The sequence below is a fragment of the Rana temporaria genome, chromosome 6 (assembly GCF_905171775.1).
Source record: "Rana temporaria chromosome 6, aRanTem1.1, whole genome shotgun sequence".
NCBI lineage: Eukaryota > Metazoa > Chordata > Amphibia > Anura > Ranidae > Rana > Rana temporaria.
This window is the reverse complement of record NC_053494.1, coordinates 25,130,215-25,145,262: the sequence shown is the minus strand read 5'-3', so window position 1 is coordinate 25,145,262 and position 15,048 is coordinate 25,130,215. Positions and strand designations below refer to the sequence as shown.

At 42.5% G+C, this 15,048-nt stretch overlaps 1 protein-coding gene across 2 annotated transcripts in view; it reads left to right on the top strand.

Annotated features, from left to right (window-relative positions):
* The window catches only part of ZNF598 (zinc finger protein 598, E3 ubiquitin ligase), a 29,818-nt gene that overhangs the window by 7,861 nt on the left and 6,909 nt on the right, over nucleotides 1-15,048 (top strand). Inside the window, exons 3-11 of one of the 2 annotated variants that reach the window (XM_040356478.1) lie at nucleotides 1,516-1,628; nucleotides 1,719-1,845; nucleotides 3,457-3,668; nucleotides 5,594-5,811; nucleotides 8,900-9,002; nucleotides 10,195-10,318; nucleotides 10,349-10,427; nucleotides 10,996-11,095; nucleotides 13,070-13,848. In XM_040356478.1, the coding sequence (XP_040212412.1) occupies nucleotides 1,516-1,628; nucleotides 1,719-1,845; nucleotides 3,457-3,668; nucleotides 5,594-5,811; nucleotides 8,900-9,002; nucleotides 10,195-10,318; nucleotides 10,349-10,427; nucleotides 10,996-11,095; nucleotides 13,070-13,848 (1,855 nt within the window). Of the gene's footprint in view, nucleotides 1-1,515; nucleotides 1,629-1,718; nucleotides 1,846-3,456; nucleotides 3,669-5,593; nucleotides 5,812-8,899; nucleotides 9,003-10,194; nucleotides 10,428-10,995; nucleotides 11,096-13,069; nucleotides 13,849-15,048 lie in introns of both variants that reach the window. The other variant, XM_040356477.1, reaches the window with a different exon arrangement.

Below are 15,048 nucleotides of genomic sequence, written 5' to 3'. Positions count from 1 at the left end.
AATAAACAATCAAATCCAGTGGCGCTAGGGGGGGCCCCCCCGAGTCCTGCAATCTGCGACTATGGATGCCGAATGCAGGACTCGGGATCGCGCTGACAAGGTAACCCTCTTGGGAGATCGCTTCCCATAGGGGGTTATCTGAAGAGGGGAGGAGCCGTGAGAACCACCAGGGGACCCCAGAAAATGGCGTTCGGGGCCACACTGTGCAAAACGAGCTGCACAGTGGAGGCAAGTATGACATGTTTGATTTAAAAAAAAATAAATATAGTATCACTTTAAGAATTCCCTACTAAGAAAAATAATGTCTTTCTATGTGGTGTTTTGTTTTTTATATCTGCATGCAGTTTAGCTCTGTTTCCTGCTGTCACATTAGTGAAAAGTGCTTGTTGTTGGTCTTTACACTTTGCTCTTTACTTTATTTGCAATAAAAAGTTTTAAAATATTGCTGTATGGAACCAGAATGAAATAAAAAGTGGATATGTTGCCAATGGCAACAAGTTGGATACCGCGGTCATGCATGGGTCATGGTTTTAGGGGTTTTGTACTGGGTGTAGTCAAGTCATGGCAGGTCCAGTCATGTATTGTATGCCATGGCAGCTGTAGGGGGAACCACATCTAATATTCCCAATGCATCATGTGATTATATAATGTTAAAGCATCACTGAAAAATGACATGAGCTCATACGCTCTAAGGGCCAGATTCATGTACAATTCCGGCGGCGTAACGTATCCCATTTACGTTACACCGCCGCAAGTTTTCAGCGCAAGTGCTTGATTCACAAAGCACTTGCCTGTAAACTTGCGGCGGCGTAGCGTAAATCCGTCCAGCGCAAGCCCGCCTAATTCAAATGGGGCGTGTATCATTTAAATTAGGCGCGTTCCCGTGCGGAACGTACTGCGTATGCTCCGTTTTGTAATTTCCCGCCGTGCTTTGCGCGAAATGACGTCGCACCGATGTAATTTTTTGAACGGCGAAGTGCGTTACGTTCTTTCCTATTCCCGGACGACTTGCGCAAAAAAAAATTCAAAATTTGACACGGGAACGACGGCCATACTTTAACATGGCTAGTCTAAGTATAAGCCATTGAAATAGCATCCGTAACTTTACGACGTGAAAAGCCGACGTAAGAGCATGCGACGAGCGTGCGTAGCTTCGTGGATCGCCGCAAACAGCTAATTAGCATACCCGACACGGAAAACGACGCGAACTCCACCCAGCGGGCGCCGAAGTATTGCATCCTAAGAACCGAAGGCGTACGAAGCCGTACGCCTGTCGGATCTTGCCCAAATGCCGTCGTATCTTGGTTTGAGGATTCAAACTAAAGATACGAAGCAGGAAATTTGAAAATACGCCGGCGTATCAGTAGATACGCCGGCGTATTTCATCTGTGAATCTGGCCCTAAATCTGTGTGACTGAATATATTGACCAAGATTGTTTCTCTGTGGTGTTTTTCAGCTGTTTATTACAGACATTTTTCTTCATATCGATATTTTTGGTCTTTTTTGTTTTTCAGGTGGTATTTGTTAAAAAGGTGTCTCCTTTTTCCAGTATCAACACCACCCAGATGCAGAGTGACAAGAAATATGACATATACTGTAGTGATGGCAAAGTATTTTCTCTCTACAGGTAACGCAACGTTTATTTTTTATTTTTGTTTCTTTTATGTGATCTGCCGCTTTCCACCTTATGTCTCATCTCTTGTATCTGTTTCTGCAGGTGGCTGCTGCAACACGAATGTTGGCTGTGCCCTGACAGACCTTTCCACACTTTTGCTGACCTAGAGCAACATATGAGAAAATATCATGAGTTGTTCTGCTGTAAGCTGTGTGTGAATTATTTAAAGGTAAGGGCAGAAAATTCACAGGGAAAGCTGGTAGCAGCTTCAGCCTCCCAGCTGCTACTGGCATTGGAGCACAGCTGTGACGGGGACATGTGGTCACTGTTGAAGAACGGGGTCTGTGTTCAGGCAGAAGAATTGATTGGTTGGCCCTGATTGTATTTATAAGCACCCACATCACCCACTACAATTGGCTGTACTCCAGTGCCAGTAGCTGTAGAGTGGTACAGTAAACGTATACGTTTTTGGCAGCTTTGCATGCTGGAATTATTAAAAGGGTAGCGGTGGGTCTGTAAAATGGTCCAATTTGCCCAGAAGAGTTTAACATAAAGAATGTAGCTTTATTGAAAATATTTTTAGGGCCAGTTCACGCCACAGAAACCCAGTCCGTATACGTTCCAGATGCTTTTCTGCATGCATGTTTTTGGTGCACTTATGACGCAGTCGAGTTCATTTTTTATTTATTCTTCCTACCCTTAAATAAGGTTCCAGTGTGTTGTGGATGTGTTTTAGTGTTCCAGTGCAGGAAAAATGCAGCATGTTTTTTTTTTTTTTTTTTTTTTCTGGAACTGCAAGCACTAGTTGAAAGTATGCCAATGAAATCATATAAGCAACTTTTCATGCGCTTTTGATTCAGAAAGAAAATGCACTGGACTGCATGTAGTGTGAACTGGCCCTGAATGCATTAATAATGAAAAGAGTACATAATGCAGGGTTTGACAAATTTGCTTGGAATCTAGGAGCCAGCTAAAAAAGTTAGGAGCCAGAAAACCCACCCTGCCCCGACGAGCTTGCGCGCAGAAGCAAACCCATACGTGAGCAGCGCCCGCATATGTAAACGGTGTTCAAACCACACATGTGAGGTATCACCGCGATTGGTAGCGTGAGAGCAATAATTCTAGCCCTAGACCTCCTCTGTAACTCAAAACATGCAACCTGTAGAATTTTTTAAACGTGGCCTATGAAGATTTTAAAGGGTAAAAGTTTGTCGGCATTCCACGAGCGGACGCAATTTTGAAGCGTGACATGTTGGGTATGAATTTACTCGGCGTAACATTATCTTTCATAATATTAAAAAAAGATGGGGATAACTTAACTGTTGTCTTATTTTTTAATTAAAAAGTGTAATTTTTTCCCCAAAAAGTGCGCTTGTAAGACCACTGCGCAAATACGGCGTGACAGAAAGTATTGCAACGATCGCCATTTTATTGTCTAGGGTGTTAGGATAAAAAAAATATATAATGTTTGAGGGTTCTAATTAGAGGGAAGAAGATGGCAGTGAAAAATAGTGAAAAATTACATTAGAATTGCTGTTTAACTTGTAATGCTTAACTTGTAATACCAACAGCCACCACCAGATGGCGCCAGCTCACACATCTGATGGTAATAACTTGTAATACCAACGGCTCACCACCAGATGGCGCCAGCTCGTTTTTTTTTTTTTTGCCCACCTTCCAAGCCAAGTCGCCAGGACACCATTTCTAGTCACCATGGCGACCTGGCGCCCGGGATTTGTCGAGCCCTGACATAATGTGACTGCTCCATGTAAACAAGCCAGTGTTTTTGCACTGTTATATAGTCCTGGTCTGGATTACTTGAACAGTCTTTCTGTTTCAGAATTTCACCTATGAGAGGAAGTGGTACAGCCGCAAGGATCTGGCTCGCCATCGTATCCATGGTGATCCGGAGGACACTTCCCATCGTGGTCATCCTCTCTGCAAATTCTGTGATGAACGATATCTCGACAACGACGAGTTGCTTAAACATTTACGCAGGGATCATTACTTCTGCCACTTCTGTGACTCTGAGGGGGCCCAGGAATACTATAGGTTGGTATCTTTAAATTAAGCATGTAAAATACAACCAGAAATTAGACCAACCCTTTATAGTTTGTAAGATGGTGGCAGTATCATACTATCGCAGAGCGTTTACTATCTAGGCTGTTGTGATCTGAGCATTTTATATAAACTGTCTCAAATTCCCTGATATTCCTGATGTTGTCCATTACTTGCCGACCAAGCTATAGCCAAATGACGGCTACAGCGCGGTTGGCCAGTACTAGTAGGGCACCTGTTGCCATCCTCCCAGAACCGCACCGGGCGTGCTCTGGAATCGCTGTGTCCTTCAGACATGGCAGATCACAGATCGGGGTATCAAGCCAATCGCAGCAGCTCTTTACAATTTTGATAGCCGGACACAGCTGATCACATTCCTTTCCTCACGCTGTTACAGCGTGAGGAGAGAGCTGGTAACCAACAAGTCTGGTCTCTGACTTTCTTCAGGTATTATGCTCCATGACCTTGGTAGCTGGAGGCCAGCAGAGAGCATGCGCACCGCTTGGGTATTGCCTTGGTGGGTGCCTTTGTGATGGTGGATAATTGCCTGCGGTTCTCCATGGTCGCCTTGGATTGGTCTGCGTAGAGGGCAATACCATTGGAAGGTTCTGGTAGATTTCTGGCGCGTTTTGCGGCAAGCATCATTTGCGTTTATAAAAATGAATGCATGCTAGCACATCACAAGGTTTCTCTGCTGGGAAGTGGAAGAAGTTTCGGTAGCATGTGTGCTCTATCATATTCCAAGTCATGTACTAGTGTGCACATCATGGATTGTAGGAATCGCACCAGTTCAGGTTGTTTTACTGACTCTGGTATGTTACGTAATACGCTTGTAAATGAAACGCAGCGTTTAGAAGCGTTTGGAGCTTGAAATGTTTAAAAAAAAAAGCCTCTGAACTCAACTGCCTAGAAACTACTGTAAACTACACTGTGTACATGTACCGATAAGATAGCCTAAGGGCTCAATCACACCATACCTCCATAAAAACTGATAGGAAAACCATGCAGATTTTACTTGCAGAGACATCGGTTTCCCTCAGTTTTCATGCTTGTCAGTTATGCTCACACTAATGTTGTCATGTCAGTTTTTTCCCATGCAGGAAATGGCATACACGTTGTAGATTCCTGCGCAGAAAAATGTCTGCACAGTGTGGTCTAAACAGGGCACATAGAGAATAATTATTTTTTTTTGTAACCTTGCAGAATGCGTGCAGAAAAACTGACGTCTCTGCACCATGGTGTGTTTTGGGAAACTGTTGGGCCTCGTTCATACCATGGCGCAGACACATACGTTTTTCTGCACGCGTCCTGCAAGGGCGCCAAAAAGAAAATTGTTCTATGTGCCCTGTTCACACCACAATGTGCAGATTTTTTTTCTCCGCAGGAATATGCAACTTATATGCAGTTTTTTTCACATGGGGGGGTGGGGACTGACATGACGACAACATTGATGCGAACAGGACACATAACAGAAAACTGATTTGAAATCTGTGTGTGTTTTTTTCTCTTCAGTCCCTATCAGTTTTCATGCATGTATGGTGTGAAATCCCACATTTTGGGTTGTCCCCAGAAAAGTAATAGAGGGGAAATATTTCAATGGGTACATTAGTTCTGGTGACCTGGGGGTCCCCAAGAAATGTCCTTGTTTTACGGGAATTAACCTTTCACTTCCTGTTTGGCTATGAGACAGGAAGTGAAGAGAAATCTCTGCAATGGGACACAGATGGTGGAAAAAAAAAAAAATTGACAGGAGTTATAACCGTCCTTGTTCTATCCAAAATGTCTTTGGTGTCACATGGAGGGGAAATAGTGTGGTCATGGCAATACACACCTGAAAAAGGTCTACCTGTTTCTCTGTCTGTGGCAAAAAAATAACTTTTGGCTAGTTGTAAAATTGAAACTATCCCTTTCTCCTGCAGCGAGTACAATTTTCTGCGGGAACACTTCCGTGACAGTCATTTCCTGTGCGAAGAGGGTCGGTGCAGCACAGAGCAGTTCACACACGCATTCCGTTCTGACATAGACTACAAGGCCCACAAGACCACCTGTCACAGCAAGAACCGTGCAGAGGCCAGGCAGAACCGTCAGATCGACATCCAGTTCAGCTACGTTCCTCGTCATAACCGCAGGGCTGAAGGTATCATGAGACAAAGTGATCTGTTGGATTATCTCTTTGACATGTCACAAGACTGAGTCAGAGCACATTTACTAATCTTATGTCTTCTCATTCTGTGTCTTTGTTTAAGTCTCTTTAACCACAAATTCAAGTTCACGCTTTAACTATCTGCCGCTAAATTTCTTCAACAAACCTACAAAAAAGTGTGTGAAAAATAACCGTATTGTAAAAAAAAATTGGATCCCTACTAGTAGCCTTAAGCCGATCGTAAACGGTTTGCATCTTGACCGGTTCAGCAAGAACAGGCCGAGATTTAAACCGTTAATTGGCAGGCTGAATGTACTATGTTGATTGATCAATTTGGGTACAACCAGCCTGCGGCATTCTCTTGTGGTTATCGCTAGCGGCTGCTATAGCCACTGCCAATAATCGCTGTCTTCTGTCGGGGGAAGACAATTGCTGATTCCTCTGTCAGCACTGTCTACGTTGATGTAATATATTGTACCTTACTAGCCCTCTGATGTGGTGGCTGCATCTGTTTTCTTCAGGGTAAGTTAATTTTCTGAAAATCCAGAAAATAGCTCTCGACTCTGCCAGAAATCCAGTGTCCTTGTTACTTCCTGTTTATTGGTTTGAAATCCCCCCCCCCTCCACAATGTTGTGTTTTTTTCCAAATAATCTTATGTAAAATGAATTTGCTTACACAGGACTCCAGAGTGCCTGACCTCTCCTGACGTTAGGCAGAAAAAAAATGGAGCTAGAGCAGGGTGTGGGTTATACCCAGGAAACCACGCCCCCCTGGGAGGAGTTGCACTGAGGGAAGTGTTGTTAACACTTAAAGTGCTTTTGTTTCTGCCTAAACTCTCCTGAAGGAAGCGGATATAACCCTAAGGTCAAAGGCTGCTGTGTCCGTCCATGAACGGAAGAGAAATTAATTTGCTTACATTATGAAGGGGGGTCCAAAGAGAAGAGTAAAGTGACAAGGCTGCCCTTCGAGTGCAGAAAGTGAGTATAGTCACCCATAACCACTTGACCTCCTAAAGATTTACCCCCCTTCATGACCAGGTAATCTTTTGCGATACGGCACTGCATTACTTTAACTGACAATTGCGCGGTCATGCAACGCTGTATCCAAATAATTATTTTCCCACTTTTGGTGGTATTTGATCACCTTAGCGTTTATTTTTTTGCGCTATTAACAAAAAGAGATTGACCATTTTGAAAGAAAAAAACAATAGTTTCTATTTTCTGTTATAAAACATATGAAGTAAAAAAAAATGTAAACATAAATTTAGGCCAATATGTATTCTGCTACATATTTATGGTAAAAAAAAAATCCCAATAGGCGTATATTGGTTGATTTATGCAAATGTTATCACATCCCCAAACTATGGACATTTTTCATGGATTCTTTTTTTTTTTGTTGTAAACAGCGACCTATAGTGGGGCTACGATATTGGGGCGGACCATCGGACATTTACTGACACTTTGTGGGAGCCAGTGACACTAATACAGTGATCAGTGCTAAAAATATGCACGGTTACTGTAATAATGACACTGGCTGGGAAGGGTTTAAACATCTAGGGAAATCAAAGGGTTAACTGTGTGCCTAGCCAGTGTTTGTGTGAGTTTTTTTTTTTTACTAAGGGAAGGCATGGATCCACCTCCCTGCTTTGCAGGAACACAAAATTCCTCCCTGTGAGCACTGAGATCTGCCTTGTTTACATAGACAGATCTCGGTTCTGTGTGTGTTACGGATGCTGGAGGAAATCCAGTGCCCAGCACCCGCAGGTGAAAAAGCAGAATCGTGTATCTATGAGATCCTGCAAAGGAGAGCAACCCTATAGTAGTAAACCTGCTAGGGGGTGGACAGAAAGTGTTTAAACAGGATGTACGTTACTGGCTGGAACACTAGGTGAAACTAAAAGGAAAATGGCCTGAAAAAAACAAATGCAGTCATGTGACATATCACACCATCTATAAACTGGTAAGCTGCAAAATATAAAACAGTTTTTGGGTTTAGATCTGCTTTACAGCTAAACTTAGTCTTTATGTCCTTTTTAAGAGCCAGTACCACAAGACCAGTGAAAGATTTTCCCCAACTCTATTTTGTTGTCTGGTACATATTCCTTCAGTAAAAATATAAGAATCTGTTTAGGGGTAATGGCTTGTCACACCTTGCAAGAGCAGGAATTGGTTGGGCCCAGTGCTTCTGGACTGCAGGCAGAATTAGGAGATCTAAATCCGTGCAGCTCTTTGTTCAGTAATACATCAGTGTAAGTATATGAATTTGACCTGGTATTAGTCTCTTGCAGTCCTCTTGGAAAATGAGTTGCTCTTCAGTGTGTTGCATTGCACATTTGCTAACACTTAGCTAATGCTGTTAGGAGGAGAGAGCAGAGAGAGGATCTGGGGAGGAGATGAGACCTGTGTTTAAAGGGGTTGTAAAGACAAAAATATTTTCCTCTTAAATTAAAGTCTGACAGTAGCTGATAAAGTAAAAAGTAATGTTTTGCATTATAACTAGTTTGATACCTGTTGAAATCAAGCTGTTTTATTCACCTCCGTCACTCCTGAATCGTTATTCTCACGGACTTCCTGGTTTGCGGTGCGCATTCATTCTTGCTACATCACGGCCTAATGGGAACTACAGTTCCCATTAGGCTTCGCCTCCATGCCTGTGAGGGATAAGAGAGCATCTTCACGCAGGGCTGTACTCATAGGGAGGGGGTGAGCACATTCTGCTTTCCACCATGCAAAACGGCTCAGATGCTGGTGGAAAGCAAGAAGAGGAGAGACAGGAAGTGGCATTTTCAAACCTTGATTACTGTATTTTGGAGGTCAAAGGGAAAAACGAGGTAAGTGATATTTAAATGCTCTAGCTTACAGCAATCAATTGATCTGATAAAAAAAACAACCTTTAGTGTTCCTTTAACTGTAGCAAAGAGAAATCAGGTGTCATGCCCTGCCAGACAGGACTGTGCTGTGTGGCAGAGCTTTGTAAACCTTAGGACTAGATAGACTAATGCAAATCCTCCTAGCAGAAACACCACCCATATATCCTTTTTTTTTTTTTATTTACCATTTTTTCTTTTGTTCTGTTTTCTAGCTGTAGTAGGAGGAGAGGACTATGTAGAGGTTGACAGATTTAACAGGCAGATGAGAGGACGTGGAGGCCAGCAAAGCAGAAGGGGGAGCTGGAGATATAAACGGTGAGCAGTGACTTTTACTATTAGATCTGTTATTTAAAGGATGAGTTCAAAATGTGAATTTTTTTTATTTCCAGGTAAAAAAAATGCATTTTATTTTTATTTTCAATTTTTTGGGGGAGTATTGGACCAGCGAGCAGATTGCTGGTGCCATGCAGAGCTCCTGCAGATATTTCTGTGTATCGGTACATTCCATACGGGCAATCTGATACACTGACAAGAAGAATTCATGAACTACCATTTAGAACTACAAGCCGACAGCTGCAAAGGATGTCGGGGCTTGTACCTCATTCATACACAGAGCTGTGTGAATGAATGACATGACTGTGTGGGCGAACCCCCACATGGCCACATTGATTTCAGAAAGTGACACCTAGTACATGAACTTTTCCCTATACTGCTGTCACATGGAGGGGGGGGGGGGGATTGGGCAGTGGCTGCATCATTGGAAACATGTTCCCGCCTAAAAACGAGTAGAACATGGAACATGTTCCCAAAAGGTGAACTTCTGTGCGTTTTTTGACTGCATGTTTACATGCATTTGAAGTGCGTGTGAATGTGTTTTGCATGCATTTTGCGCTGCATCTAGCACTGTGTTTTGCAGTGCATTTTTCTATGCAGTTTTTTTTTTTTCTTGGCTTTTCTGGCTTAAAGGGGTGTGGTGCTTTTGAGGCGCGTTTGTAGCTCGTTTCATGCATTTGTGGTGCGGAAAAATGCAGCAGGCTCTGCTTTTTTTTTTACTTGCGCTGAACTGCACTGCAATGATGTGAATTCTTACCTTGATTTTGGGCTGTCTATGCAGTTTGAAATGCATCCAACTGCGTTCAGAAACTGCAAGTAACTGCACGTTTCTTTTCCTTGTACCTATGCATGCAGTTGACGCGTGTTTTTCTATCTGCATTTGTCCTGTGAGGTCACTTCCTCATTTATTTCCTTTGGCTTCTATGTGCACTGTAATGTGTTGCAGTGCGTTTGCATGCCTTTTTGCAGTGTGAAAAAATGCATCATTTTGTACTTTTATGCACTGCAATGGTGTGAACTATGCCCATAGGCTAGCCTGGATTTTGGACTGTCTTTGCAGTTGGAGTGTAGTCCAAAATGCAGCCAACTGCATCCCACTGCTTTTGGTGTAAAAGGGTCCTAAAGGTAAACTTCTAACTGTCATATTTTTTTAACATGTTTGTGGCTTTTGCAGGGAAGAAGAAGATCGGGAGGTGGCAGCCGCTGTAAGAGCCTCTGTAGCAGCCAGGCGACAGGAAGAGATGGGGAGGAAACCAGTAATGGATGTTTCTGATATTTCAAAATCTCGAAGAGAGGAGGCTCGAAGAGAGGAGGCTCGAAGAGAGGAGGCTCGAAAAGAGGAGGCTCGGGATGCTGACGAGGGGCGCAGACCTAAGGCTGTTCCTAAACCCCCTCCTGAAGCTGCAGGTAAGCATAGCCATGTTATTTGCGATATGTTACAGAAACGGCCAAAGTGCATTGCTGAGTCTGTTTTGGCTTTTTTTGCCCACAGTCCCCTTTTAGGGCTCTTTAAAAAAAACATTGCTTGTGCATGCGAGAGGAGCATTTTGGCAGAACAAAATGGCTGACACACCTAAATGCGAGTAAATGCATCTAAGCCTTAGGTGCGTTTAGTGCGTGAGCGTTTTTTTTAATTTAATTTAATTTAATAGCCAAAAATGAAAAACGCCTGAAAACAAGCTAGAGTGTTTAGAAGCGTTTGGCGCTTGAAATGCCTCTGAACTCAGCTTCTAAACCCATTTTTTTTGCGTTTTTTTAAAAAGACTCTAAACTCCACTGCCTATAAACGACCCATTTGGGGGAAAGAAACTGCTCCTAAACGTCCGTTTTACCAGCAGCAGTGTACATGAGGCCTGAAAGGTGGGAGTTGACTGCTTTTCACTTTACCTCCCTTTGTGTATATCCAGCAATGCCATTCGCCTGAGTTTTTAATACTAGTCCGTGACTGCCATGGTTATAAACTATCTTCTTCTAGTCCCTAGTGATTCCAGCAATGTGACTAGCATATCTAATGGTGTCTTGAGGGAGGAGGACTTCCCGGCCTTCGGCTCAGCAGTGACCACTCCTTTGCTAAGGTAAGAAAGTTGGTTCTCATTTTCAGTTCAGATAATCGAAACCGTGTTCTTTTAATTCACCTTTGTTGCGTATGTAGTCTTTGCTTCAGATTCTAGCAGCCCAGATACTAAGCAACTAGTGAATACAATTCTGCTGCACATGTGTCGGCTTCTTATGATCGGATTAAGCATTGGTTCTTTCTTTGAGCCATATAATGGGGTTGACTAGCTGTAAGTTCTACCGTAAGGCTGGATATTCACACTTATGCAGTTTCTGTGCTTTTTGCATTTTGCAGACTCAAATGTTTCCATAGGAAACCATGTTGAAATGAACTGTAGTACAAATCTGCAAAAAGCACTGAAACTGCATTGGTGTGAATCTAGCCTAAAGTGCTCCTGGCAGTAGTATTGAACATATCCAGCAGTTGCCCACTGTAAAAGTATAGGTTGAATACAAGGGCCGAAACAACTAGTCGATTATGAAATTAATCGATTACAATTTTCATAATTGATCGGCCAGTAACATAATGGGGTTAAAAAAACTAAAATTAGCCCTTTATAGTACAAAAAAGCAAATCGCTACTGTAAAAATTACTTTCACTGTCCCACAGTAAAAAAATGAACCCCTTACAATAGCGATTATTTGCTCTTTTTGTACTTATTTTTTTAACCCCATTATGTTACTAAACATCTCAGGCCTGGGTTCACACCTGTTTTTTGGTGCTTTTTGCAGAAACGCCCTACAGTTCATTTGCTGTTTTCCTATGGGACACGTTTACATCCATGATTTTTTTTTTTCAGCTGCTGCGTATTTGGAAAGGGAAAGGACTTTTTAACGCAAAACTGTTTTTTATTTAGTTTTTTTTGTTCAATATACTTCAATGGAGAAGCTGCAGAAAAGCATGTAATTGCAATTTGTGTTTTGTAATCTGCCCAACAACAAATTGGCCCAAAAAATGCAATTTTTTTTTTTTTTTTTTAAGGCTATTATCCAATTAAACAATAATCGGCCAACTAATCGATTATGAAAATAATCGTTAGTTGCAGCCCTATTGAATACTATAACTGTCTGGCAGGCAGTTGGGTGATTTTGTTTCCACTTATGGGACCCTTCATCACTATTGTGTTCTCTAGTGACAAAGGGGTCACTAAAAGGATTCACATAAACCTCCCCCCTTCTATCCATTTACAGGGATGGAGGCCTGTGGTAGTTCTATCATATGCCTCATGTAAAGTCCCAACCCTATCCCCCCTTTTTTTTAACACTAAAAGGATTCACAGTGCCCAGCAGAGAATGCGCCATGTGCCTGAATTGTTAATCTATGCAAGAGTAAAGTGTTTACTCGCCTGCCAGAATAGTAACTATACAACTCATTCTTTTACAGAGGGAATCTGCTTAAAGTGGCATTTTAGGCCAAAAATAAAGGGACAAACAGGCAGGGATTTTAATGAAGAAGAGACCTGCTTTGTCTCTTGTACATTAAAGTTACTTACCTGCCTGTCTGCCCCTGTACAGTGAGCCACGCATGCACACCTAACTGTACAAATTCGGCAAAACTGAATCTGACTGAGCTCCCACACTCTTGCTGGATTGAATCATTCATGCCCGGCCAATTAAAGCATCCAGCGATCGAGACCAAAAAGCCAGCCATGCAGTGAGATCCAGGAAGCAGCATTGCTGTAGCTGAAGTTAGAATAGTTTGGCTTTAAGAGTTCCGTTCAGTTGCGTGCGCTTTTTTTCTGCACTAAAAATGCATGCAGTGTATTCCAATGGATTCTAGTTCACACCATGCAGTCAGTTTCTGGTGCAGAAACTGACCGGAACTGACTGTATTGGTACAGAAAATAACGGAACTGCATCTGGTGTGAACTGACCCTTGGGGGGGGGGGGGGGGGGTTTCAGGGTCACTTTTTAATTTTAATTTGTCCCTAATTTTGTACTATTTGTGTAAAAATTGGCCAAAAAAATATTCATGTTCTTGACTGAATTTTCAGCATGGCCAAGCCTCCTCCTAAGCTGAAAGAAGAAGACTTTCCCAGTCTGAGGTCCTCGGCACCCTCATCTGTCCCACCATTTAAAGAGAGAATGTCATATACCACAACTACTAGGTCTTCCAATGCCTTCCAAGAGGAGGACTTCCCAGCTTTGGTGTCTAAAAGCAAGCCTGGAAAACCACTTTCCTCTGTCGGTTCTGCATGGGCTGCTTCCTCTTCAAAAGGCACAACAAAACCTACGGCTCCCACTCTGACGTCTACCGCCAAAGCCTCAAAAAAAGCTGCAACATCGAGCATTGGGAAAGGGGCATTGGTCAAACCAAAAAAAGCTTTGTCCCTCTCAGAAGACGAAGATGATGGCTCTGGTGTTACCGCGCAAGAGTTCCGTAATGCTCCGACCATGATGGATATCTCTAAACTATTGACCTCTAATCCACAAACCAGCTTTAAGCTCAACAAGAAGAAGCGGGTTGGCTCTGAGAAGCAAAGTACTCCCTCAAATTTTCAGATGCCAGAAGACAGGGCTTCAGTCTCCTACTTCAAAGAAAACGCCACAGAGACCGAGCGTACGCCAACACCACCTGCCACTTCCATCCTCAGTGACAAGTCCAACACTGTTGTAAATGGACTTAGTGAGCGCAAACCTCCAGAAAAAGGGGGCAGAGAAAGGGAACCTCCTGGTTTTAGTAAAACGGCAAACTCTGTACCAAAATACCCTCTGCCAGAGGAGGACTTTCCAGCTCTGGTGAGCAAAAATGTCCTGACAAAGCCACCACCAGGTAAGAGAATCTAGGGAAAACTGGACTGCGTAAAATATCTTGAGTTGCATCTGATAATTTTAAAAAGTGTCACAGAGATGGATAAGCATTTAAACAGATTTTCATTCATTTATATGCCCCCTTTTTTTTTATCAACTTTCAGTTGCATATGCTTCCAGATATATAATATAATATATTAGAATATGAGAGCGAGATCACAGTGATGTCTTTTCTAGGTGTGTTGCACTCGACTGACTTTGGAATTTCAAATCTGGGAGAGCACAATAAAACTAAAGGAATGTTGTTAATGGGGAGGTTACAAGAGTCCCTAGTGTGTCATGATCCTACGGGGTAAAAATGACCGCACCAGCCAAGTAGATACTGGCTGGAAAAAGCGCCCAGAGGCGATTCAGTTCGCATGCGCTATACAAGTCATTCATTCATTCAAGAGAGCCTGGTCATGTGACCTCTCAGTCACATGACCTGTTCTCCATTTATAGAGTCCTCTTTGCTGCTTTAGGAGGAGGAAACTCCATGGGGTTATACACTACAGCCTTCATTTCATGCATGGGTTGCAAAATGCAGACCATGGTATCGTGTACCGTGGCGTATAACTAAGAGTGTATAGCAACATCCGCTGTATGTAATCCTAGAGTCCCTGTGTACGTATACACACATGTAATTTGTTCTCCTGCATTTCAAATATTCTTGCAATACAAGCTGATTATCGTAAATCACTCTGCAAAAAGAAAATATGGAACTTTCTTTAAAATATGGAACTTTCTTTAAAAAGCTGTCCGTAAATACAAAAATATCAATAATCAATAAATATCAAAAATCAATATCAATTTTGCTAAAGGGGGGAAAGGGTAAAAGTTTTTTTATTGTACTGTACAAAATTACATACTTGCTGTCCTTTGACTGGATTTCAAGTGGTTAAAAAAAAAAATTCATGGCTGCAACGTTGTGCTTGGTATCACTTTTTTTTTATTTTCAGCAGGCTCCGCGATTTTTCAGTAAAGAGCTATAGAGACGCCCAATCGATCACTTTTACTTAAAGTGGTTGTAAACCCTCACATATACACAGTAAAGCGAACGGCTTCAGATGATAAAAACAAAAGGGTGAGCCGCTCCAGGTGATGTACTGAAGAAAACGCCCTCCTCAAAGAGGAAGCAAGGTGCAAGCTCAGCATGAGCAATATTGAAGAAATGGATTCTGGT